Genomic DNA, 27510 nt, shown 5'->3' with positions numbered 1-27510 from the left:
TCATAATGGACATCAAGATAAGTTGAGAAATAGGTAGGTTAGATGAATCTCAGTATATCAGGTCACAAAATCGGAACCTGCGGGCATGTGTGTTTTGATTTTGACAGGACTTTGAGAAAAGTAAATGCAAACAGTTTTTACCTGAAATTTACCTGAAGGGTCTTGTGATTGGATGAATACTGCTACCACATGTGCACAATTATGCACCAATTAATGTCAGCAGCACTTCAGTCTCTCACATCCTACGGCTGCATGAAGCATGCGGGAGTGCAGGGATGGTCACCTTCCCCTGTCCAGTGAAGACTGGTTACAATTATGAGAATAACTCCAAAAATGGCCTTCAACCTGCATAGAGAGCTTCATGCCTACCAAGTAGTTAGTAATAAATCCACTTGGCTCCAGGCATCCCATCCAAGCTGTGACACCTCTGTGTGTCTGTACACATGTGCGTATGACACAGCTTTTCAGAAGTTGTCTGGCGCAACAGGACTGCCTTTTGTCTGATGTGAGCGCTTGAGGGTGCTGATTGCTCCTGGCACATAAGGCTAGCCACTAGGGAAGGCGTGAGGGGGATTGGATGGGGAAAGGATGATCCCATTCAGTGCCTAGCCACTGTCAAGAAATGCAGTATATTTAGTGCTTGATTTCTCTTAGAACAAACTCCTAAAGCTGCTCCACAACTCTGCCCCTTGGCTTGGCGGTGTCCTGGCCCCAGCGGGGTGCTGTGCAGGTGTGCCTGCAGGGCGGTGTTTGCCCGGCTGCGTGCGCTGGCCTCCCGGGAACCGGTTTGTCGGGGCCCGCACACGCAGGACGCCTCCCTCGGCACATGGGCCCCAGGCCCTTCCCTTGGCTGATGAGGAAGAGGAGCTCCGGGCAGCAATGAAGGGCCTGAGCCGCCTGCTCCGCGCCGGGGAGGATGCCGCGCTGGGAGCCGTGGCGGCGAGCCATGAAGGCCGTGAGTCCGCGGGGGTAGCAGGCCAGGCGGTCCGGGGGGCAGCGCTGCACAGTACAGCAGAGCCCAGCACTGCACGGCCCAGCACAGCACAGCGCAGCACAGCGCAGCGCTGCGGCCCGACCGCCAGCGTTGCCTGCCTTCCCTGAAGGCAGCGAGCCAGGCCCTCTCTTAGGGCTGCTGGGACCCACCCAAACCTGCTTTTTGCCTTGATGGGAGAACAAAATGAGCGATGGAGGTTGGAAAGGACAAAGATTAGCATGAGCTGTTGTACATGTAGTAAAAGACATCAGCAAATGTGCGGATGTAGGATTGGGAGCTAGGCTTTGCCACGTGGTGGTCCCAGGGGCAAGTGCTACAAATTGCCCGCTGTCGTGCTTTAACTGACCCTTTGAACGGCTCTGAGAGGGTTCGCTGGTATTAGTCACGTCCCTGGAGCTGAGCATCTGCCGCCAGTTTCACAGCCAATCACCCAGTTTTGGGAGGCACACAGAAATCAGAGGATCTTGCACTCAGAAACACAACCCAGCAAAGGGGTCTCCGGCCTTCAGCCTGCACACCATTCTGTGAAAGAACAGACTGCTCTGGCGTGAACTATGGGTAGTGAAAACAGGTGATTTGTGGAAACTAAGTGCTACTTGCCAAACCCTGCTTCGCCACAGTTCTGTGATCACAGTGTGACAGCTGGGAGCCATCATCTTGGGCTCTGGTTCTTGCTCCCAGGCTGGTAAAGAGTGCAGAAAAAGAAAAGAACCAGTGAAATATGGCCATTGGACTAAATAAGTAGTTTTTCCCATGATTTCTTTGAAATGGAAAATTACTATTTTAGAAAAAAAAAATCTTAGTGACTTAGCAAGATCCCAACATTGCTCTAGTAATTTTACTTCCAGTAAAAAGAAAACCCAGAGAAAACTTTGAAAATGTTGCCAGATCATTAAATAGATTATTTCATTTTTAGAAATAATAGGGTAAAAGTACTTTTATTGGCATTTGAATCCAAATATTGTTGATATTTTTTAAATTTTACCTCCTTGGACCTCCTTAATCAGTTCAAATTCAGGAGTTGTTTTGCCTTGTGTTTTTTAAGATAGTTGTGGTTTTCATCTTGTGGACATCACAACAGAAGAGGAAATCAAAGTACTAATTCCAGTTAGCTCAAAAGAAAAATGGGATATAACTAATAAATTGTCCAATATAAATATATATGTATTTATTATATAAGCCAGACTTTTTGTATGGTGCCAAAGAAAATAACCCCTAAAAAACCTGGCAGTCACACATAGATAATTGATTGCTGCTGTTACTTGAAAATAGAGTAATTCCTAGTTACAGGAGCAGCACTAAATCTTGGAGATCCCTGCTTGGATAGAAGGCTTCCATAAAGCTTAGTCTGACAGCTCTGTACTCCTGTAATTCCATACATGAAAAAAAAATATTTGCAAAAGCAGCAAAAGTTTGGGCAACGAATCAGAGTCATTGTGTGTCTATGTTGTGATGGTTCTCAACTCCTGAATTACTAAGTGTGAAGGGAGAGATTTTGAAGAAATATAATGTACAGAGGAAAAGGTCTTTTTTGCAGCACATGGCCAATACATTGCTTCTGGACAGGAGAGAAAAGAACACTTAATTTTTTGTTAGAACTGCAAAATTGTCCTTGCTGATGCATACACAGTAAAGAAACATAGTTTTATCTTGTTTTTGAAGGCAGTGCTGAGTAAAGTCTTGGGGTTGTTCCTGATTGTCCTGCTTCTATCTTTGCATCCTCATGTAAGACAGCAGTCAGCAGGAATGAATGTGGCCTTATTGTAATTAATTGCCAGTTAGTGCTGTATAGTTTTTTCTATATTGGACGTAAATTTGCCTTGAGCAAGGTGTCCTTTGACCATTGGTTTACCTGAGCTTGAAATCAAGTTAGTAGAAAGCTCTGTTGGATACTTCCTAAGGTAATGACTATGAAAACTGGGACTGAGGCATTTATTCTTTAAAGATCACTGTTCATAATGATGATTTGCTATTAGCCATGGTCCTTGTCACAAATGCCAGGAGAGCATCTTTATTTGCAAATGCTTTTTTTTCTTTTTATTTTCCTTCCTTGTGCCTGCATGTTGTAATATGAATAACACATAGACTGTGATTCCCAGAGAAGTTTGGAAGGATGATTCTTTTATTTGAGGCACTTGGATAATTTCTTAGGGAAACTGGAAGCACCTTTGCAAGTATCCAGTTTAATTTCTAATTCATTTTCTACAGTAAAAATGTGATTATTCTCCCTGAGATGATAGCCACAGGGAACATATAAATGAAATTAAGTGAATGCTATACTGATTTTCCTTAGCATGCTCTGCAGTTGTAGTGCCTCATGTTGCATCCTGATTAGGCATTGATGAACTTAGACATAATGTGGTAGGATGAACTTGCCTGAGAGGGCTCTAAGGAATAGATAATTCCTGTAGTTCCTGATCCAACAGACTGGTGCCTCCTTGATGATGTCATTGGACAAGAGGCCTTCAGCCCAAAATAGTCTAGACAGAAGGCATCTAACTAATTGGATTTTAAGTGTGACATGCTATTGGATTAAAAGTATGTATTAACATTTTTGCAACTGGTGTAACTGCTACACTGTTTTCTTTTAAGTGTTTAATGAAATATTACAGTATAAACATGAAAAATATTCTGACCTCCAGCTAAAGAAGGTCAGACACTGGAATTTTACTTTTCAGAGTTACTGAATATATCTTGCTACCTCAGCTGACCAAACAGATGCTAATTTTTGGATTGAGATATTAAAGGGAGGTCTCAAATCAAAACTGGATTTTGTTTGTTTTGGTTTGTTTTTCCAGTCATGTCTGTTTGGTTACTGCTTTACATAGCTTGTGTTTTGGTAGTGTGTTTTAAAACAGAAAATTTCTCAAAGAATAGGAAATAAATGCTGAAGTTTGTAGTTGAAGTTACTGCTATGCCTATGCTGTAATTTGAGATGCAGTTAGGTAGTAAGAGCTTCATAAACAAACTGTTCCTGTGAGTGCCAGCTCTGGTGATTTGTGTTGTGAAAAGTCTCTCTTTAGTTGCACTTAAAAGTTGAAACTAGAAATATCAGCCAGATGTCTCTAAAGGAGAAAAATCTAGTCATTAAATGCTTTGATGACGAGAAGCAAGTGATTCTCATAACATTAAATCACTACAAAGAACAGAAAGTATAAACAATATTATCATCCCTTATGTTGGTTATGGCTACTTTTTTAATAATATGGGTGTTTTTATCATGTTTTCCCACAGTACTGCCAGATGAGAGAGAATTTCAACATGCTGCTAAAATGAACAATTTGGATACCATGGAAAAGCTGTTTAAAAAGAATGTTAACATAAATGCTGTAGATACTGTGAGTATAAGGTGCCTGACAGGTGCCTGCTGTGAAGGGTGATTCCTTGGGGCTGCATGGGGGAATGCCTGCATGCTCCCTCAGGGCAGGAGAGAGGCTGCAGAAGGGCCCTCTAGGACCTGGTGAAGAAATAATTTCACGTGGCCATTATGGACACTGGGAATTGTACAGCTGAGCTCTGGGGTTTCAGTGTCAGTGGATCACATTGGGAGCTAAGGACTCCTCAATTCTGCCCCTACTCAAGTGTTTCCTCACAGCTCTTTGGTGACTAATTTCCCAAGTTCTCCATCTTTCTGATGGACTTTACCTCACAGTCACTTTAAGAATGGATTCATGCTGCTAGCATTACAAATTTCTAGAAAGAAGTATTACTCTTGGTTTGCATGGAACTGTGGAAGCATTTTACAATGTCCTCTGGCTCCAGCCTGAGCTCAGGGTCCAGGTTTACCTTAGATATACAAAAATGCATTTCCTATGCTGACTTCAACACCAGGCCTAAAATGTGAGATGTATACTTCACAGTAGGTAAGTAAAGCACTGTGTTTCACATGAGAGGTAGTTCAACAGCAACCAAGCAGCCATGATATTAATCTGGGAGTTTGGTGTAACAGTGTCCTCTCAACGGCTACATATAAATAATCTACCCCTGAGTATTTATTTATTTATTGTTATTTATTCTGGGTTCTGAAAAATTTTGCCTCCCATGCCCACATGTATTTTCACTCACTGGGGAATATAGAAGATATTTTAGTGCACTCTTTGACTTGTTTATAAAACAGACAAGGAGACAGACATTTCCTCTGAGTACACTTGAATACTGAGAGTATCAATTGCATTACACTCTAAAAGGTCACTTTAAAATAGTTCTTTCTTCCTCCTTGCTTTCCAGAGTTCAGGAGGTTAAACTAAATACATTTTCAGTTCAGTAGTTTGAAACTCTTCTCTGTCATCCTTAAATTAGATCTATAATATGAGACAGTTACTAGTATAGCTGCAGAGGTGTTGTGCTTTGATTGATTATCCTAGTAGGGAGGTAGCTTATGCTGGCGAAGCCATTTGTTTTGTTAATGTTGATGATTCCTGCCCCTGTGCTCTCAAGCCAAATAAGAAGGGCTATCAGATTATGAGCTTTTTGATAGTACTCTTTCTATAGTATAAGAGGCTTTTTTCTGTCATAAATATAAGTCCTAAATCCCACCTTTTTATTCCTTTTGGTGCATATGATTGTAAATTTAAATTTATACAAGTCAAGTGAGCTTCAGAGAAGCTAAGAAAACAAATCCAAACTGACTTTTAAAATTAATTTATTAAATGTCTTAGACATCTTTGTATGGAAACTATTAGTCACTAATGTTAAACCCAGTTATGCCCACTTTAACTGAAAGCAAAACTCTCCAATAAAATTTTATTCAATTTAACAAATTTCTTTTAAATATATACCACAAATTACTTTGTGGAAGTCTTCTTGAGAAGCACTGAGCCCATTCACCTCTATAAAATTACTCAGTCTTTGCACAGTGGTAGCTTTCATTTACGTAGATGATGACTCAGTATGGGAAGGTGACTAACACTGACTGAGGGAGAAATCTTGGCTTGCATTGCACAGGTTTAGTCAAAAGCAAGTAGGATACCAAAAGCAAGTCTAACTGCGTACACATGGACCTGAGCTATTCTAACTATACCATGCAATAAAATAATAAATAAGGATGCTTCTTGTACTGCATGTACCCCCGCTATGCAGTGTTTGAGTACTTTATCCCATTCTGACATTTCAATGAAAGGACATTACTATGTAGACTAACAAAGTCATTCTGTTTTTACAAGAATTCTCTAAGATCAATATCTAAATGCTATCCCAAGAAATAGAAGGAGAAATATGAAATAGTATATATTAACAGGTACATTTGGTAACAATCAGAGGATTCCAAAATCCTGAACACCTGCACAGGGAAAGAACTGTATTGCAGACCTGACAAACAAAGCTTTTCTTATTCCAGCTGAAGCGCACAGCGTTCCATTTTGCTGTTGCGGGAGGCCATGTGTCCGTGGTGGACTTTCTTCTTCATCACAAAGCTAGACTTGACATGGCAGATCAGGTAAGCTGGCTTACTTGTTTTGATTCACATGTATAGGAATTCCTTTGAGTAAAAGCAGATAATTTTCTTGTGCTCCCAATTGTGCAAAAATTAAGAGCTTGCAGTAAAAACTCCAGTTTGTCTTAGAACTGCACCTATTTGTATGAAAAAAAAAACATTTTTAGAGGAAAAACACATTGCCCAAAGTACTGGATAACTTGAATACTTGAGTGAGCACAGGGCACCTCCCTTGGCCAGGTCACAGTGTTTACCTGATACAGCCAAGGACTTTATTTGCCTTGTGTGCTGCAAGAGCACGCTGCTGACTCGTGTTCAACTTAGTGTGCACCAGGACCCCCAGGTCTTCCTCTGCCAAACTGCTTTCCAGGCAGTTGTCCCCAGCCAGTACTGCTGCCTGGGATTGCTCCTGCTCCTCCTCCTCAGGGGCAGGACTTTGCATTTCCTCCTGTTGAATTATGTTATGTTCTTGCCAGGCCATTTCTCCAGCCTGTCATTTCCCTGGATGGCAGCACACCAATACAGTCTATCAGCCATTCATCCCAGTTTAATATCAAGTTGGCTGCGGGTGCATTCTGCCCATCATTCAGGTCGTTAATGCAGATGTTGAATAGCATTCCCAGGATGGATGCCTAGTGCATTATTTGTGACTGCCCTCCAGCTGTTCATAGTTTGAAAGATTTTCCAGGGCAGACTTTTAGGCCACAGCCACAAATTTTGCTGAAGCCTAGATTTATCTTACTGCCTGCATACCAGGTACATATTCCATATTGCCTCCCACTGTTTTCCACTGCAATTTCTGCAAATATGGGAAAGATTGGTATAGTGGAGTGAGTCCCGTGCAGAACCTCTAGAATGGTTAGAAGTGCAGAACAGGGTATATGAGGGAGAGTCCTAATATCCAACCTAAACCTCCCCTTACACAGCTCCATGCCGTTTCCTCTGGTCCTGCCAGGTCAGTGCCTGCCTCTCCTCTTCCCCTCATAAGGAGGTTGTAACTGCAGTGAGGGCTCCGCTCTGTCTACTCCAGGCTGAAAAGACCAAATGACCTCATTTGCTTCTCATATGGTTTCCCCTCAAGGTTCTTCATCATCTTTGTGTTCCTCCTTTGGACACTCTTTAATAGCTTTATGTGCTTGTATTGTGACAGCCAAAACTGTGCCCAGTACCTGAGATGAGGCCACAGCAGCTCAGAGTTGAGCTAGTCCTTTTGTTTTTAATATGTTCAAAACGGGGTTAGTTTTTTCCTATAAGAGAAAAAGTTTTTAGAGAATTTGAGAGGTGAGAACATTACAAAGAGATCTAAATGGAAAAACATAGTGACTCATGGAAGTATATTCATTGCATATTGTCACTTGAAATGTCATCCACTGCACCCAGGACTATCTATCTACATGGTTTCTGGAGAGAGAAAATAATTTCTAGGTAGGACTTCATCCCTCTGTCATAAAACGGGATCAGTCCTTCTCTAGAGATGCCAGACCTTCTGTGAAGAAGTCAAACATTTATCTAGGTCTTGCTCTATTGCATCTAGCTTAATTTAAATGAGATGAATCCCACCCACGCTGTCAGGTGTTCATATTGCTTTTCTAAAAGCCTACAGACTGGAACCCACTAATACACTGAATCAATCAAAAAGATTTAAAGAAACTTGGCTTGAGGTATTTTGGTGGTAATTTTTGCCTTTGTCATTTTATTTGAAGCATGGCCTGACAGTGATTCATCTTGCAGCCTGGACTGGAAATCTGGATATAATGCGAAAATTAGTTAAAGCAGGTGCTGATCAAAAGGCTAAGAATGAGGTTTGTTGATGAAAATTTTTTACCAACCCTAAATATGTTTATGTTGAGAAAAAAATCAAACATACTTACAGACTAACTAACCATTTTTCAGGAAGGAATGAATGTACTGCATTTTGCAGCTCAGAGCAACAGCATTAAAATAGTTGATTATTTCCTCCAAGATCTTCATCTGAATGACTTGAACAAACCTGATGGGGTACAGTGTGTTTCTGTTTATTTCTTTGATGTTATGGGGCTTTTGTTTTGGGGGAAACAATCTTGATTTGGGGAATTCAAATGAATTTTAGTTTATTGATAGTTGCATATACTTTTAATTACTGACTTGAATGCTGAGAGACAGATAAAAGAAACAGCCAGACAAGCCCTTAGGGGCAGCACCCTTCCTCCCTCTTTGCCCATTCCAGGTGGACTGCAGACACCCTCTGCTGTCCTTGCTTCTGCTGCATGTGATGCTTAGTTGTGGAAAGAGGAGGTTGGGTTCAGTCCCCAGTCAATTCCTTTTTTTATTGCTTTTGCCTCTCACTAGTTTTCTCTGCTCCAGAAAGCTTCTTGAATGGATTGCAGTCACCTATGGGTGGCTGCACCTTCCCCTGTGTCTCCTCCCTTGCATCTTCTGTGTTTGTTGCTGTATCTCTCCTTGTGCATCCTTCCCACAGCAGTGCCCAGCCACTCTTACATACATTTCCACATAGGCATCATTTGGTTCGTTATGGTGGGTTAAGTGTTGGCACATCGTGGGGCGGTTGGGTCCACTGTGGAGTCATCTGGAAATGTCTGACTGGCAGCCTCTGACATTTCCCACACAGCTCATCTTCACAGACCCCTGTCCCTACCAAAACATGCCAGTTATGGCCAACATGGCCATGTTTCATCAATTAGAACACAGAACTATGTGCAGCCATCCTACAGAGGTGCACTGACTCTCAGCAGGTGCCTTGTCCTCATCAGGTTTTCTGTGGTTTTAATTTCCACAGTGTAGGGATCTTGTTTTGAAATGCTATGTAGATAAGTCAGATATTTTAGCTTTACATGAGGAAAACTTATTCCTGTGAGATCTGACACCTAAAGAACAAATCTCCCCTTTTTTTCCTTCTGAGTTTCTTGAATTTTATTGACTCAAGGGTGCAAAATTCTGAATTCTTTTCACAAATTACAAGTCTGACAAAACAGAGTTAATTTAACGAAACATTCCTTTGGAGGTTTAGGCCCTGGGAATAGAAAGCTGAGGAAGGACCTTCTCAACCACCTATTGAGGTTGTATCATAATTCTTTACTAGGTGCATACATTTTTTTTTCTAGACATTTCTATAGGCACTACCAGGCATGATGTGAAGCCGTTTTACCTAGCTGGTTATATGCCTTACTGTCTTGAACAGTGGTATGGTTTTGTGTCAAGATAACTTTGTGCAGTTGAGTTCGTAAATGGTTTGAAAAGTTTTTGTTAGTTTTAACACTACCAAAACCCCCTACAATGTTCAGTGCTAAATTCAGGCCTCCTGGATGAAACTTCTGAGATACATCAGTTTTGGTCTCTGTTTCCAGAATTTGTATCAAACTCACCCATGGAAATAAATTTTGCCGTTTCTTTGCTGCCTGTTTCTGAGCATTCTCAGACTTTTAATGACACAGTTATTTCAATTAATATTTTCATACTGATAAAAACCAGGATTAAAATATTTGAGTGTCTTTTACAGTTTTTTAACATTTCTAAACAGCTTTTATATATTTTATTCAGGATATGAAAGATGTATGATCTGTTTGTATACACTTAGTGTAATTTTAATTGCTGCTCTTCTGTGTATCTTCTACTATTGTGTTAATCTCCTTAGCCATATGATATATAAATTTGTATGTAGGTTACACATATACATGTGCATGCCATATATCTAGTAACTAGAAGTGTTTCTACTTGCTGTAACACTATGTTTCTTTCTATAATTGTTTTCTAGAAAGGTAAAAAGCCATTTCTTCTGGCCTCTGAAAAAGGCCATGTTGACATGATAAAAAAATTGATTGCTCTGAAGCTATTTACATCTGAAAAAGATGAGGTAAATGTTTCTTTTCCACAGAAGTACAACTACAAATGTGCTTATGAAAAATTATTTTGTTTCACTGTGATTATTACACAATCATATATCTGAGTGTGTTGCACAGAAGTTACAGTGAAATAAGGGACCAACAAACATATGATGATTTTTAGTGATAAAGGGAAGGCAGTGGGATGATTGGCAGGAGACTTTTCCATACACATTCATAATTTATGCAAAGCAAGACTAGCATATGCTGTCTGCTGAGAGATGTGGAGAAGCCTGGTGATAAAGGTGTCAGCCTCTTCCAGGAGATCGTATTTCTCAGTATTTCACTCTGTCTGTGTCTCTGTGTGACTGTGTGATCAATTTTTCAAAGGTGTTTAAAAGTTTCAGGATGAAAATAAACACCTACAAATTCTTTTTCAGCAGTACTTTAGCACTTCAATCTGATTGAGTTTGCTTTGACACTATATTTTAAGGTATCTTTATAATTTTCAAAGTCTGCTCTTAATCTTTTTCCTTGCTTTACTATTTCTAGAATAAGCACGTTAGTATTTCTCTGCATCTGAGGCATTGTAAGACAAATACAGTAAAAATTGTGAATATGTCAGATGCTGCATTTACAGAACCACATAAGTAAGCACTCAGGAAGTGATGTTGGATTTTTTGGTTTTCTGGTAATAGTTTAAAAGCTGCAGTGCCACCCAGAGCTCTGCTGTACTAAGCAGTTTATCAAGAGAGGCTGACAGGTGGTGGTGTCCCAGATATCTAACTGGTTAAAGGTGTCGACAGCACCAGGAGGTAAATGCTGTGTCCTGCAAATTAGGTAAGAAGCCAGGACAGAAACTCATCTCCTGGCTCACCAAACCAAATCACACTCTAACCATCAATGGTAAAAAGGATTCCCACATCTTCCCACTCAATGCTGTGAATGAAAAACTGTTCTGGACTCTCATTTTTCTGAGAGTTAGCATTCTTCTGAATTTTTTCTTTTAGTTCAAAAGCTGCTGCTCTTCCTGGAGTTGTTAGTTGCTTTTTTTTTTTTTTTTTTTTTGCTTGGTGGTGTGGTATTTTAGTTTTAGTTTTGTTTCTGTTTTGTGTTTCTTAACTTCCTGGAAAGAAATTGCACTGATGGTGACAGAGATCAAAGATTGTGATGTTGACATCAAAGCCATGACAAATTTCTATGCTGTGACCCAGGCTTTTTTACTCTTTAAATCAAGGGTCTTGGGGGCTCAGTAAAGTACCCACCCTTGTGGGAACCAGTACCTGAAGTTTTCTTCTGGTTCATTTATTTGGAGTTAGAATTTCAGCTCTTTTTTCTGGTATACCCTGAAGTTTTCAGACAACCAGCTAGAACACACTACATCAGGATTAGATTAAATCTTGGCGCATGCTGTGTGCAGTTGCCTCCCTCTCCTTGTATGTAGGAAAGACTTGTATGTAAAAGACCAAAGACATTTGTTGGTTTTAGTTAATGTCTTTATTCTGGATTTTAAAATATATTATTTAATATTTTAATTTCAAGGAGGGAAACACAGCATTGCATTTAGCAGCCAAAAATGGTCACAGTGAAGTTGTAGAAATTCTGCTTGAACAATGGGAGGAAATAAATGACCTCAATCAGGTAAGTACATCTAAACTATTGAAATAAAGTTAGAGATTTGAAAATTTTTTCTAAAAATTCAAATTTGAAAGGAAGAGATGTGGCACTGAGGAGACTTCTTGCTGGTTTCCTAGTAACTTTGCATCCTGTTTCCTTGTTCCTTGTCCAATAAATTAACCTCCCTAAATTATCCCTCTTTCAGTGTCTTCCTCTGTGCTCTATCCCTTGCACACATCCTCCCCTGCACTTGGCAATCTGTTGCATAACTACTGGCAGAGGAGAACAGAGGAAGACCTTGACCCCCTTGCTTTCTGTCATCCAGCATTTTTAGCCATGTGATCTCATTCCTTTTAACATCTCACTTTTAAGCACTTCTGGTGCTTTTCATTATTATTCATTGTGCCAGTTGGATTTGCATACGAAGCACATTCCATCACAGGCACCTCAGCAGAGGTAATTTGTATCTTGTCCATCTGTCCTCAGTTGCACAAAAGTGGCTGCACTTTTCTGGTTTAGTGTTGGTGAGCTCAGCCAGCATATTCATCAATTGTGTATTAGGTGGCAAGGTTGTTAATGTGCTCTTCAGGTTCATCTTAAGGCTTAAACAAGGTGTGGAGGAAGGAAATGCACACTAACTGCTCCTCTCAGCATTCTTGCTTTGTAAAGGGTTTGTGTCTCTTCTCTTTCTTCTATGGGCCAGCTGGAACAACTTGGGCAAAGTGATTTCCTTTGTTGAAGGCTGGAATGCCCACTGTGGGAGCCTGCCATGTGGCTGATCATTTGTTCTGCTGGGCCAGGGGGCAAAATGAGTAACTCCTACCCAAGGCCCTCCTCTTGGTTTGTCAGGGACAGACTGATGAGTTGAGAAGTTCCCTCTTATTGAACTTGGCTGCTCTTTTCAGCTGTGCCTGTTGTAAGGCTCATGAGCCTCTTTGAAATGTGGAGCCCTCCTGTTTCCAAGGCTTGTCTGGGAATGTTGCTTCTGCACACAGAGCTTGTGCTGCTTGTGCCCGTCTTGGCATGGCTAATGGTGTGACCTTCCCATCCAGATGGAGATACTGTGATCTGCGTATGAACAGATCTCTCTTCCCATAGCATGAGCAAAGTACTAACATGTATTGTTTATCAGAATAACATCAAGATTTTAAGCAAAGAAAAATTAGGATTTATTGATTCTTTTGTGATTGTTGAAACACCAGAGTAACTTTCATTAAACCTTCGTGTATTTTAGATGTTAAGCAGGAGTTAGATAATTGTGTAGTTGATGTATCCCTTTTTATAGACTTGTGTGGAGACATGGAGACTCCTTCATTGTGAAAAGATTTGAAATAAATATTTAACAGGATTATTTCAGCCTAAAGTTCTCCTTATAGCTAGCACTTGGGGTTGTGAATTTGTCAGAAATCCATGACATTGCACTGACAGAAATTGGAATTACTGTACATACTAGCATAATAGTGATGTTTCCTGGTGTTGAATGGCAACAATAGTGGTGTTTCCTGCCCACCAAAAAGAGCATGATTAATATTTTTAGAATAATTTTCTGTATTTTAAACTTTGCTATACATCTGTCCTGATAAATATCATCTGTCACTTGACTGCTGGTGAGTAGCCATGTCACTCAAGAGTTGGATGGGCCTGATGGAGCCTACTGGGGGTGTTTTGTGTCTCAGTGTTGTAGTCACATCTCTTAAATTGGAACAGATATTTTGTCTCTTTTGGTCTAGAATGGAGAAACTCCATTTTACTTGGCTGTTGAGGGAGGTCATGAAAAATGTGCTGAACTCTTACTGGAGGCAGGGAGTGACATCAATGTTTCAACTCAGGTATGTACACAGCATCCCTCCTAGTGGGGCATACTAGACTGTGAAAAAGACGTTAATAGCAAAGGATATTTGCTCTGGTTTTTTTTTTTTTGTTTTTTTTTGGTGGTTTTTTTTTTTAAATGAAACCAGTTAAAAAATAGAATGGAGAATGTAGAGGGTGCTAACAGAATAAAACCAGTGTGGATGTAAAATAACATTAGCTTTATTTGATGGAATGCTGTGGTGGAGCTTTTCATTTCCTGTATGCCCACTAGTACAACATGTGACTAGAAAATGTGACCAACAAGGATAACTGAAAATCCTCCTTTTTGGCCGTGTATGTGACTGATCTGATGACAAACTTGTTCTCTACATGTGATTCCTGAACGGCAGTCTAACTTATATCTGCTGAATGGCTTGGCTAGCCTGCTGCAAGAAGTTTATGATTCCAGCAGAATGAGAACTTGTTTGTTTAAGCAGAACTATTTTGTAAAAATTAATTTTTAAAATTTATTTTGTATTAATTAATTTTTCTATTGATTTATTAACTGTCCTATGGATTTGCTGGTTGATATGACCATACTTGCTTGGATAGGGTCTAACACACTAACAGAATAGGAGACATGTTGGCATTGTTGTTGTCCATGGCACAGTATAGATGATGATGCTGATCTGTCTCTTTTAAGAGAAGTTGAATGGGGCCATAGGATATATGTGTTCTTTAGAATGTTTGTTGTGATATAGTAAAATTGGGAATTTCCTTCACTATTGACAAAAATATCATGCCAGCTACTGATGTGCTTTATTTTGTATCATTTTGTCAAAAGGTTTTATTGGTGGAGGGGATACTAAGACAAATTTAGATTCAAGATTTCCCGATATTTATACCTCTCTTTAATACTGGTTTTTTCAGCAATAAAAATGTAAGTTTTTCTGTCTATCAAATTCCTTTCAGAACAATAGCAGTGCTTTGCAGGTTGCAATTCAGAATGGACATCTATCCTTGGTTACTTTTCTTATTGATAAGAATGTTGACCTGGTTCCTAAACCTGAGGTGAGTGTTTATCAGTATAACTCCTCTGCTGCTCCTCAGCCTGTCCTGTCTTTCCGTGGGAATTCAGACAGCTGAATGAGATTGAGTAGTTCCTTGAATTTTTTCCCAAACGCACTATTATTTGGTTTCTAGGTGTTGGTTTAGCCACACACACAAACCAGTAGAGGCAAGATCCATTTGCCAGCCCAGTGAGGGCCTGAGCAGGCTGGAGCAGTGGGAGTAGACATGGCCAGGCTGCACCAAGGGCCAGGCATTCCGAGAAGGAGAGCCAAGTGCCCTGCTTGAACTTAGGCAGTAGTAATGCCATGGGCAAAGAGTCAACATGATTTTGAATAAAGATAACTAAAATGTAAATAAACACTTCAATGCTTTCACCCTCTGCAGGTAAATGCACCCTCAGTGCCTTCAAAATCTGCATGCCAACATTCTTTGTGATTTAAAAAGAAAGAGGTATTTATATTACCTAAATCCTCTCTCAGATTAGATATTACAGATATTTGAGATTTTCTATGAGTAGGAAATTATTTTCCATTTCTGCAGTACAAGATGAAAATAGAATCTGGGCTTCATGACTTACACCATGATCACTGGCCTCTTGCAGAAAGCTATCAAGGAATAACAATTTATGTTGTGCTTGAAATGATTTAAAGGTCAGGCAGTTGTGCTGCTTGTTCTCCTTAGCTTTCTGCAGCAGAAGCAACTCAAAAAATTTTTGAGTTCCAAAAATTTCCAAAAAATTACAAATTTCAAAAAAATTTCCAAATTTCCAAAAAATTACATTTTGCAAATGTTTCCATCATAATGTTGCATAAGAGCTTGCTTTATTTTTCTGTAACTCGGAAGAGATGGCTGTGTTTTATAAGAACACTGAGCTGGTGTCTAGCACCATAAATGGTACTGGTATGGAATTATTCTTTTGTTGTATTTCACAAGAAACTGATCCATCACAGGTTCAATATACCAAGTGATCTTACCAACCGAATGTGGATTTTGACTGGTCTTGAATCTGTGCCCTGGTTATTTTATTACATAATCACTCAAATAAAACCTCTGTCTTACTAATTGTAATTTGTCATGTTTTATAAATATGACAGTAAGTGACTTTAGTATGAAGAGCCTTTCCAGCAGCAACACATGACAAGGGTTTGCTCCTGGAAAGTAGATTTCGACATCAGTTTACCGAATACAGAATGAGTCTGTCTGCAGGCCATTCAGCAAAGGGCAAATCCCCTTCTCTGAGGAAGCAGGAACATTACCCTGATCTCTCTGCTGTCAGGATAGCAGCACATCCCAGGCAGGAGCACTTAGGAGGAGTGCCTTGCTGCATTCCTAGGTGGTGGCACACTGATGCACACCCCATGCACTCAGCATTTCCAGCCTTCTCAGCTGTATTTGAATACCCATTCCAGGTGGGAGCAGGCTACCACCTCTGATGTAACTCCACACATACAGCTGTGCTTTCTGCAGTGTTCAGCCTCTGCTAGAGCATGTCACCTTTGCAAGTGGTGGGCTTCAATTAGAACCTCTTTGTTGTTTGCCTGAGCTTGTGATAATATTCCTAAATATAACAATTTGTTATTTTCCCTCCACAGCAGAAGAATTCCCCTCTCCATTTAGCAGTCCTCAGTAATAATCTACTGGTAGTAAAAAGCCTTTTGGATGCCAGTCACGACATAAACTCCTTAAATCACGTAAGAAAAGCTGGGAATTTACACAGCTTTATTGGTAAAGGGGAGAACACATGGATTTTGCTTGATTTTTTTTTCCTTATGAGCACAGGGTACAAAAAATAGGAAGGAAGAGGCAGTTCCCTCCTAATCCTTTTGTGTGTGTACATATGTATTAGTCACTGGTACATGCTGTGCTAATATTGTTTGAGCAAGATAAGGATAGCACAATGCTGTATACTCAGAAAATGATTGGGTAATGTATTGTTCAAGTCTTATGGTTCATGTAATAAATGACAGAAATGTCTAATGGTATTGGCTTCAGAGGGAAGCCAGTGCAGAATGTCATTTGGCAGGAAAGAAGTTAATTTTTCCTTAAAGCAACCCACCAGGTCCAGTGTTTTAGATCTGTGACCAAAACAGGGCTGGTAAGACAGCGCTGTTAAAGCTGTTGCTGAACAATGCTTGCACAGCACCAAGGCCTTCTCTGTTTCACACTCTGCCTCCACCTTAACCAACTGGGGTGCTCAGGGAGCTGGGAGGGGGCAGAGCTGAGCAGAGCTGAGCAACACAGCAACACCAAATGACAAGGTCACGCATCTCTGTGATGCAATCAGTGAGCAGCTGTTAACTGAAAGGATGCTGCTTTGAGCCCATCCACAGACAGCTACACCTGTCTCCCTTACCTTAACCGGGATTCTCTACCCTGCTTGGTGTCAGTGGTCTTTGGAGGCCTGGTTAGTTGTTGGCCAGTTCACTGTAGATCATATACACCACTGATTTGTACCATACTTTGGTGCTGTCATGCTTGATGCCTTCTTTGCTGTACAGAATTTCCTCTGATTGTTAATGTCCATTTCTGCATTTTACTATGCTGCGTATCACTTTGTGCTGCTTTGCCTGGCAGAGTGGTGATAGAAGCACTGGCTTGTGCCTGATCTGGTGATTTTGGGCCTTACAGTGCCCCTGAAGTGTACTCAAGTGACCTTCTCATGGAGAAAATCAACAGTTGCACCTTTTCATTTCCCTCCTTGGAGAGGCGCTTTATTGAGAGAGGAAAGAATGGCATTTGCCCCTTCTTCTCCCTCAGGACAGGTCTCTCCCACCTGCTTGTAACACTACTCAGTTCCTTGAATTTCCTCGCATAATCACACTTTTTATACTATTGTATGGCTTAGATTATTGTGAGTAACAATTAACAAATAATCGGGAATGCCACACAGGGATTTGCCTAGAGGCAGTCAATTCTCAGGTGGCATCATGTGTGAAAGGAATTGGAAATGTGCCTGAGGCTCTTACTGCCTCCCGGTGTTTGGGATCTCATGCCTTAGCAGGAATGTAGTCCCAAGTAATTCATACACCATCTGAAGGAGGGGAGCCTTGCCTGCCCTGATGAAGCACAGGGATTTCCAATGCTGTGTTTGGTCTGGCCCTTGCCTACAGAGCTGCCATCCAGTGCCCTGGAAAGAGAACAAGGGTTTCCTGATCAAGGAGCAGGCAAAGGGACACTGAGAAGCTCTGAAGCCACCATAAGTGAAAACTCCCTTAGTTGGAGGTGTCACACCTTTGCTTAACCAGAGACCCAGCCCTCAAATATAATGATTGTGCCTGAACTCAAGGAGAGATGATAGAAGTAGATGTTGATTTCATTAGAAAGAGAAACAGCAGCTCCTGCTGAGGGGCAAAAGGGGGAAGATTCAAAATAGGCAACCTGGCCTGTAGCAGGATAGGAAAGAGAAAATACAAGAATGACAACAGAAGCAAAACTACCTGGTGTCCATCTCTGAATGACCTCTTAGGTAGGCAGCAAGGTAAACACATGGCTACCTGGCTGTTCCAGTGTTGGGAAGGTAGGGAAGCTCAGGGAGTCCACCTCTAGGGACTAAGGGATTGACAAAGTGATCATAACAGAAGCAGTCACTCCCATGTCTCTGGAGACGGCTCTTACTGAGCATGAATGCAGAGTGTCCCCTCAGAGAAGATACTGCAAACCAGCTAGGCAAGTAAACAAATACCAGAAGGTATCCAATATCTCTGAGGAAGTGGTAGCAGAGTGGACTACAGTGACCTGACAACAACTAGGTCTCCATCTAGGAGATGTCCTATGATGTCCTCCATCAGAGGACATCCAGTGCCTATGGTCCATATGGCAGAAGATTGTACAGTGCTCACATACACTGGCTCCTGACCATGACAGACTCCAATGGCTCAGCTGTGTACAGACAGGCCTGCCCCCTGCGGCACTTCAAGGAGAATCCCTCTTTCCCCTCCCCATCAGCCCTGCATCTCAGCCATCCATCTCAGTGGAAAGACTGTCCCAGCAGACCTGTCGAGTCCCGTTTGGGGCACCGTGGCTCACTGCTGGGGAAATGCAGCCTGGTCTCCCTCACGACATGCAGAGGTGCTCCCCACAATAGCAACAAGGATGAGTCTTGAGAAATCTGTGGTTCACCTCTTCCCATTGTTCATTTTATTGCTAAAGATTAATTCATACACATTTTTGTGGAAAACAGAGGCTGTCATTTGTGGGTGGAGTAAAGTATAAGGACAAGACTTTCTGGTCACATAAAACAGAATTTTATACATTTCTTCAACACATCTTTTGGGGATATTTTACACTCTGTTTCTAGCATGCTGGAAATTGCCTACAGTAGGTACTTACGTATCCCCAAATTTCTGCAGGAAAGAAAGTAGGGTGTATGAATAAAAAAACCCTTTTAATATATGGGAATAAAAAAGTAAGGTGAATACATGAGATTTTGTGATCATAGTGTAAACTGTAAAATTAACTAATGAGACTTTTAATGTGGAACCCTGAGCCTGGTGTTTCTTAGTGTGCAAACTATAATTAAGATATAAAGGCCAAAGAAGTTCTCTAACCAGACTTACAGAATGTAAACTTGCAATGTCAGAGAAGCAGAGGCACAAAACATTCCTCTTAGAAGCATAATGTGTCCCAAGAAACCTACTAAGGAACATTCCCATATATGCAGGGCTTCCACAATTACTCCATTATTTGCTGCTGCATTTCACCTGTCTGAATTTTCTTGTCTGAATTTTCTTACTCTAATTTCTGTAAAAAAAAAAATATACATATTTGGGTATATGTAGCTATGTAGAGACTATACAACTCTCCTTTCAGACTCAAAGATTTACTTGAAGGTGAATGCCATTTTAGCTGTATTTCTTGTTAATGGTTTGGCCTTGTTTAATGATTTTGTTTTGGTTTTTTTTGTATGTATGTTGTTTAAGGTTCACTGAACCCATTATGGAGCAGGTAGACTTCTGCTGTGCATCATGATTTTGTGGTAGGGCCAACTAAAAAGTTCCATTGTGGATGTGGCATAATGTACTGTTGAAAACTGTGGATATCCAGTTGCCTTGGCATGAATTTCAGCAGGGAAAAGGTTACTTGAGAGAATAATATGGGTGCGGATTGCCAGACACATGAAGCCGTCTGTCCAAAGCACCTTGCTTCAAGAGGGAGGAGAGAGACTGAGCTTGTTAGCTTACAGTACATTAGAGGGGCATAACAGCAACCTTTTCCTGAGCCAGCTGGAACTTGTGCCTGGTTTTCCTGCAGAGATGCCATATGCTGTCTTGTCTGCCTGATACAAAACTTGCAGATCACACAGAAGTTAAATGATTTCCCTCTGTTCAGTATTTTCTCACCAAGGTCACCTCTTGTTGTGAATCTGTTTTAGATTCAGCCTGTGAGCATGCTGCTTCTAAGTTTGACTCAATGCATTTATTTGGTGTCTTCAATTCCAGAGGCAGGAAACCCCTCTACATCTGGCAGCTGATCTTGGCAATGTGGAGTTGGTGGAAGTGCTGCTGAAGTCAGGCTGCAATCTCAAGACCATGGATAAGGTAAATTGCATTCCTCACACATGTAAGGATTACATGATTTTTTGTTTTATAATCTTCCTTACAGAGATGCATAAAGCACATGTTGTCAGTTGTGTTTGCTAAGTAAAGCTAACTACAAAGGAAGTCTACTTTTAATATTGTTATAACTCAGAGATCTGATGGTTTTGGTGAAGAGCTGTAAAGCTCCCAAATTCTGTGGTTTGAAGGAAAAACACTGCTTCCAGAAACCTTTCAAGGAAAATATGCTCTAGGCTTGCAGAGGGGCAAATGGCCTGTGGCTCCTTGTAACTGTGCATCTGCAGCTGGGCCTAGTGCCAGGAGAAACACGGCTTTACCAGGGGCAGCGATGGAGAGTTTGCCCTTTAAGCACTCCAGGTCATCTGAGAATCATGGTGACATTCCAGATCCATTCAGATGGGTACTTAAACCCTGAGATGATGTTCTGCCTGAAAGATAGAAACATAAATGGTAATGGCTGGAAGAAGTACCAAAGCAAAGTTGCAGGAGAAGTGCTTTTGAAAGGACAGAGTACCAAACCCAGTATTTAAATATTTTAAATAAATTACTGCAAGATTAAGTGTTCCCTTTTACACTGTTACCACTTTTCTTAAAATTCTCTACGACTGAGTTGAAGGATTTGATGTTTATTATGAGAAAAATCTTGCCCTTTTGTAACCTAAAAGAGTAACTTCCCTGCAGAAAAGTGTCCTGATGAGAGATGAATCTTTATGGATTAGAATTGTCTTGTTTTGCCCTGGGCTGATATGAGGCCTGGGGCTTTGTGTGGGGGTTGCATGGTTGGTATGTTTTGGGATGCTGAGGTAAGGTGCCGCATTGTGGTTAAGCCTTTCCATTTAGAATCATGCCTACACTTGCCAAAGGGCTGCAGTTCTTGTAAGGATCAATCCAGAATGAAATCTTGTCCACTTTCAACAGCACCTTAGCCATTGGGAATTTTTTTCAACGTATTTGTATTCCAAAGGCAGACACAAAAATTACTTATTGCCTACGACCTTTAGGACCTGCAAGACTTTGGGCAAGGCAGTGCTCTTGTATTACAGCAACACTGTTAGAGGTTGTTGTGAGAATTTGGCTCTGAGCCACTACAAGTTCTGGTACAAGTCACCTTTCTGGATTCTGTTTTATTTCTTGGAGTAGCTTTTTCCTTGCCTATTTGCTGGATGACCCCTGAGACCATGCCACTGCTGGGAACGTGCGCAAGTACAGTGCCCTTTGAACTGAACTGGTGCTGAGATGCCAGAAGTGTTACTGTGCTTGCTGAACAGTAGTCAGGAAGATGGGGAGCCTGCTTTGATTGCACAGTATTTTTCTGGCCTCCGCGCCCTGGCAGAGTACTCATTCTCCAGAGAATGCCATGCACCTCCTGTCAGAGGTCAGGAAATGCACTCTGTCTTTGGCTGTGAGAGCAGAGAGCTCCCCATGTGCAGTGCTGTGCTGCATGTGCGTGCAGGATGCCAGCAGTGTCCACACCAGCACAGGGGTGCAGAAATACCCCCCTTATCCACTGCCTCTCTCTTCCTCTGTGAAATGCAAAGCACCTCTCCAGAGCTGAGCCCAAGGAGTTCTTGTGGTCTCTGGACTCTTCACATATAAAATATGCCTATGCCTAAAAGATTTAATGAAATGTATGTTCATTGGCTTCCAATGTGATGCTCTTCTAAAAACAGGTTAATTAGAATGATCTTGAGCACCACCAGGAGCTAGAACTCAAAAGGTGTATATTAGGGAACTTTAATCTATGTGGGGAACTGAAATAACTTATAATTTAATTAATGAACCTTCTAATTAAGGGATTGGCTTCTTTTAGATCTATTTTTCTAGAAATGCCTAGCACTTGTTATGTGGAGATTAATCATAATATTTAAATCCCAGGCAGTTGCATTCAGTGCAGATCTGCTGAAAATAGACAATTCCAGAGAAATCCCTTTAGAGCCATTGTGATGCGTACATCACAGTGAAGTGCTGATAGGAGAGATGGGTTCAGGTAGACTGAGCAAACCTCTGCAGCTGGTGTTGCAGCAGTGGCTTTGAATAACTGCGACTCCTTCTATACCCATGAAGCATCAGCCTGCAGTTGTGCTCCTTCCAGCTCTAATAAGAAAGTAATTTTCTTTTTATTCTGTGAGTCACCTTCTCTTACCATCTAAAACAAGGGACCGGTTTGCCCTTTAAGCTGGATATTTCCAGCTTTGCCAGCCTATCCATCTGAAATGCCAGTTTAACCAGAGCATGGGAATCAGCTGTATTTGTGGTAGTTTGAATGTGGATGCAGTGACTGGAGTGTGCAAGCCAGTATGAAGTATGCAGGTCTGAGTGCAGGTTTCTGAAAGCAGCAGTACCTCACCAGAATTTTTACTGGGGAGTTTAGTGTGTGAGAAAACTGACCACCTCTGGGCTGAGGTGATAAAGCTTATGCAGAGCATAGGACTTTGATTGTAGCTACCCAAAAACCGTAAAAAAGGGATGGGGTCTGTAAACAGTTCCTGTGTTTTTCTTCTATGACACACTTACCCAAGATTATGTTCTGACTCACTGTCCTGCTTTCAGCATGGGAAAACTGCACTAGCCACAGCATCAAGGAGCCATCATGCCCTCATTGTAGATATGATCATTAAAGCAGAAAGGTATTTCGCCATGAAACAGGTAAGAGTCATCTTTCATTACACACAATATACCTAAGCTAAGGGAAAAGCCAGTTCTGATTTTGAGGTGTCTTTCAGCTGAGGTGGTTCCTTTTGGCAGGCAGTAAGACTGGCCTTGATAAACAAAAGTTAGGATTGGGAATGGGAAAGTCTCTAGCCCATCCAGGCTTTATTCCTGACTAGCTGTAAAACTGTAAGCAGATCTTAGCACTTTCCTGCCTTGTGCTCTACACATAAAGGGATGGAGAGAGATTCTAGGCCAAATCCAAACTGTGCCATCAGTACAGTGGCTGGGATATCATGGATCCATGTTGATTTCTGGATCCTTTGGTACAGTAAAATCTATGCTTGAAAAATAGCAGAGTGGAGATGTCTGTGATTCCTTTGCTAGCAAGAGCTCAGCTACTTCAACAGAAGCTCCCTCCCTTTCCCTTGTGTGTTAATTATAAGATTAAATTAATGAGAAGGAAAAGAATTTCACAACAAGTGTGAATGACATGGCTTAGATTGTCTGAACTTCTCACCTTCTTTCCCTAGTTGCTAATTAAATGAACACTGCATAGTGATGGGCTTCTCTAAAGGGCTACAAGTAACTGCCATATCAATTTGTGATTTCATTCTCACCCCTGCTTCCTGCTGAGTTAGCCAAGTGTATAAGCATACTGATCCTGTCCCAGAGCAGATACAGGGATTAGCTGGTTTTACCACCCCACTCCTGCCCTGAGTGGCCAGATCCATGACACTAATGTTACAGGGCTGGTAAATCGCAGATCTAGATTCATTACTGCAAAACAAGCCTCCATGAACACTCTGTATTGTGCATTTGATTTGCACCGGTTCAGCTGGAATTGTCAGGTACATTAATTGTTTCTTTCGGTCTAAAGAGAAATTAGAAGTAGTCTGTTGCCACAGAAGACATGACAAGTCTGACAGCAGCAAGCCCATAATATCCTCAACCTCTTGGCATTGTTCACTGAATTTTCTGAAGAGAAGAGAAGGTGTTAAGCAGATGCTTTTCTGCAGAAGCACCAGTGATGTTGGGAAATACAAATGTGTTTGTATCCTGTTGCCTGAAGCTGAGAGCACAGCCTTTGGAACAGCTTAAATCTTATGGCTATGGAATGTGATGCTGGTGGAGTTACCACACTGGAACTATGGTGTTTAGAACCATTATTTTAAGGACTGCATTTTTGTTACATTCAGCTGACTTGTCATTTGTGACAAAGCATTAGTTACAAAAGGAAGTGTCATGTAGCTGAGAGGAAGGGTACATGATACTAAAGTGTGACTGTCATATCTGTTTTCCCTCTTCTCTATTTATCACTTCTACACAACCCTTCCCTTGCATTGTCTAGGCTGGGTTGAACTGGATTTGAGGGCAGCTGTTACTATTCCACCTTGCTGTTGCCTCAAAACACCCTTAGCAGCAAAGGGAAGCTGTGCTGCTGCAAAGGGGTTTTCTTTGTTTGCTTGAGATTTTTTTCCTGTGGCTTTTTTTTTTTTTTTAATTAAACATCATAAGCAAATGATCTAACCAGAGAGACCCTGAAGCTGTCCTGTAGAATGTCCTAAACTTTACCTTGCATATGCTAAGAAGCATGAAATAAAGTTTGCATCAGATGAATGGAACCAAAAATACACGACAATGCTTAGTTACTGAACTGTGACTTTTTTTCTCTTTAAGTCTCTTGTGAGGTTAGGAAATAACCCTGCTGTATTTTTCTGAATTTAATTTGGAATGAAGCATTTTATGCTTAGTATTTCCATTTGCCATTTCCTTTTTTGCTTAGTATCTGCTTTGTCATCCTCTATCAAATTCATAAAGAATTTTTCCCTTTGAAGATTTACTTGAAATGGGACTAGTACATAAACATAATGAAATACAGAAATAGCTGGAGCATACCTACCTAGGAATGTTCCTGGACACAGCTTAGCTAGGACTGAAATCACTGATTGACATGGTTTTTGCCCAAAAGGTGCCCAAACAAGAGGTAACTCCATCACTCCTGTTCCAGGTGAGCCATGTGTACAGTAAGAGCATCACTTTTAATTGGGAGGGTAAAATCCATGTGGTTTTGATTTCTGTCTGATTTTACTTTTGCAGGAATGAAACCAGATCCATGCTCAACACACATGTGCACATTGGTGTTTAGGAGTCCCTGTAATAAACCTAATGGCTGATGGTACCAGCAAAGGATCTGGAAGTCCACACTGTAGCCCAGTGAAGCTGACAGGGCAGAGGCAGGAACAGGTTGAGAGGCACTGTGCCCATGGTGCCTACCCTCTCCCCAGGGAAAGATTAGTGCTTTGAGGAGCAAGAGGAAAGTTTAAGAAGTGTGCCTGAAACCCAGCTGTGTTCTAAACATGACATAGACAGAACCAAGCAGCACAGCGCTGCTGACACAACAGTTGCTGTTACTTTGCTTTTGTGTATCAAGTACCAAAGTGTGGCTTATTTTGCAATTAACTTACAAATACATAGCAACAAACACTGAAACTCTTTGTTTCAGTTCTGTTTCTATGAGCAATATAGAGTTCCTTTTCAGGCACAGAGTAAATCATCTGTCAGCAACTACATCTGTACAGAGCCTCACTGAGCAAAGATTCCCAGCTCTGTTACACAATTTATCACCTGCTTTCTTTTTCAGACACATCTAGCTCATAGTGGTAATGGGTCAGACTTCAGCGTGTCCTTCAAACAAGATCACAGCATACAGACCAAGCAAATCCGCTCCTCCCTTTGGAATCTAGCATACAACCAGTTAAAGCCCCGTGAATGGAAAAAACTGGCTGTGTTCTGGAAGTTCACAGATGAACAAATTAAAGCTATTGAAGAACAATGGACAGGTAACAATATCTGAATGGCCAGACACAATATATAGGATAAAAAAACACCACAAGGCAGTATTGCTTTTTAAACTATGTGAGTATCCCATAGTGAAGGGTTACCAGCCTTGTCCCTGTTTCCTGGGAAGCAGTGCTGTAGCAGTGCAGCACACTCTGCTCTCCCTCTTGGCCTGAAGGAACCTTCCTCTTTGGAGACCAAAACTAGAAGCCATGAGCATCATGGAAGATTCTTGGGGGTGATGCTGCAAGTGAGGACCTGGGGAACCTCATGACACAGAGCAATTTTGCTCACATTCTGTCTGCACTGCTGCCATTAAACAGGAGTTTCTGGCTTCGGGCCTCTCAAGTGCTGGGGAGACAGTGCTTCTGCAGCACATATTGTACTTGTTACTACTACTCCAGGGTATATTTCCACAGCTTGGGGAAAAATGAAAGTAAAATTCCATTTTAAGATGTATTATATAATTTTTATGTCTTCACAGTAGCATTAAGATAAAACAAGATTTTTTTTTAACTTTTGTAAGCTTCAGTCTGCATTTTTCTGCTGGATGAGAAATGTAATAAGAGTAAAGGAGTAAGTTTTAAACCTCTTGGAACTTTTAAAGTGCAAAAGCACAAAATACACTCTTTCCAGCATATTGAACAAATATTTTGTGTATTGCATAGGGAAAAAAAGTTACAAGGAACATGGGAACAGAGCGTTGCTCATCTGGTTACATGGTACATTGCTGGCTCATCAGAATCCTGTTAAACATCTGTATGAAGATCTGGTGGAAGCAGGACTTCAGCCTTTAGCTGGTAAGTTGATACAGAGCACATTACAGTGTCCTCTCTGAGAGTGCAGTGCCATGCTGAGCTCCCTGCTGGTGCTGGGAGCTGTGGCCAGGGCAGGGGTGGAGGACACTTTCTCCTTGTTGGGACTGCATTCCTGAGGGCTGAGGCTGTTTGAGAAAGAGCATTTATGTCAGACTTCAGGTTTCTAAAGGCAGACATGTGCAAACCTTGCTTGCCTCATCTCCTGCACACACAGTTAAATTGTGACTGGCCATCCTTCAGTTAGTCTGAACTTGTGCAAAGCAGAGCACACCAATCAAGTGTTTTCTCTTACTTTACAGAGAAGATCAGAGCTTCAGTTAGCATTGGCATGGACTCCAGAAAATGTATCATTTCATGAGTTCATCAACAAAACATGGCATATATGATGGAATTACATGCTAGAAGGAAAGTGGCTTTCAAATATCTTTTAGGGAAACAAAAAACATATTTTGAAGTTGCACAAATTTTTCCACCCTTGAAGAACTTGCACTCCTGAAGTTGTTACTTTTTTCTCAAATGCTTGCTAAATAGAAATGTAAAACATTTAAGAATGAATGGCTGACTGGTAGCTTATAATTGCTAAGCAAGATTCACCACTTACAATTTCTACATCTGACCTAACACTGATAAAGTAATTCTGTATTGGAAAAGCAAATTAAGCTACTTTGTGTTTGATGTGAAATGTAAATAAGAGGTTTTCTACATGAAAAAAATTAAATTTAGTAAGTGAAAGTTATGTGTATAAATCAATGAACACTGGCAAATAACTTGGCATCTGGCCTCATTTGGGATTCAGGTTTTTATAAATTCTTGCTAGGATTATGAAAAATCTTTCTACTGCGGCGTATGATTTATGTAGTGAAGAAACACAAAAATGTTATGTGTAAACACCACATGTGGCTGCAGAATTTTCTATCATGGCATA

The 27510-nt window shown here is 41.0% G+C and overlaps 2 protein-coding genes across 2 annotated transcripts in view; one reads left to right on the top strand and one right to left on the bottom strand.

The window, feature by feature from the left end:
• Positions 1 to 798: 798 nt before the first annotated feature.
• Positions 799 to 27510, top strand: ANKDD1B (ankyrin repeat and death domain containing 1B). Its single transcript, XM_064736089.1, has 15 exons — positions 799 to 955; positions 4229 to 4332; positions 6330 to 6428; positions 8129 to 8227; positions 8319 to 8423; positions 10177 to 10275; positions 11786 to 11884; positions 13591 to 13689; positions 14624 to 14722; positions 16315 to 16413; positions 20161 to 20259; positions 22828 to 22923; positions 25571 to 25769; positions 26436 to 26567; positions 26885 to 27510. The coding sequence occupies exons 1-15, from the start codon at positions 880 to 882 to the stop codon at positions 26941 to 26943; spliced, it is 1563 nt and encodes a 520-aa protein (XP_064592159.1). The 5' UTR covers positions 799 to 879; the 3' UTR covers positions 26944 to 27510.
• Positions 26470 to 27510, bottom strand: part of POC5 (POC5 centriolar protein) — a 29588-nt gene continuing 28547 nt past the window's right edge. Inside the window, exon 13 of the mRNA XM_064736086.1 lies at positions 26470 to 26710. The gene's annotated coding sequence lies outside the window, so the exon portion shown is untranslated. The remainder of the gene's footprint in view (positions 26711 to 27510) is intronic.

The sequence above is a fragment of the Zonotrichia leucophrys genome, chromosome Z, assembly GCF_028769735.1.
Source record: "Zonotrichia leucophrys gambelii isolate GWCS_2022_RI chromosome Z, RI_Zleu_2.0, whole genome shotgun sequence".
Taxonomy (NCBI): Eukaryota; Metazoa; Chordata; class Aves; order Passeriformes; family Passerellidae; genus Zonotrichia; species Zonotrichia leucophrys.
This window is presented reverse-complemented; position numbering and strand designations above follow the sequence as displayed.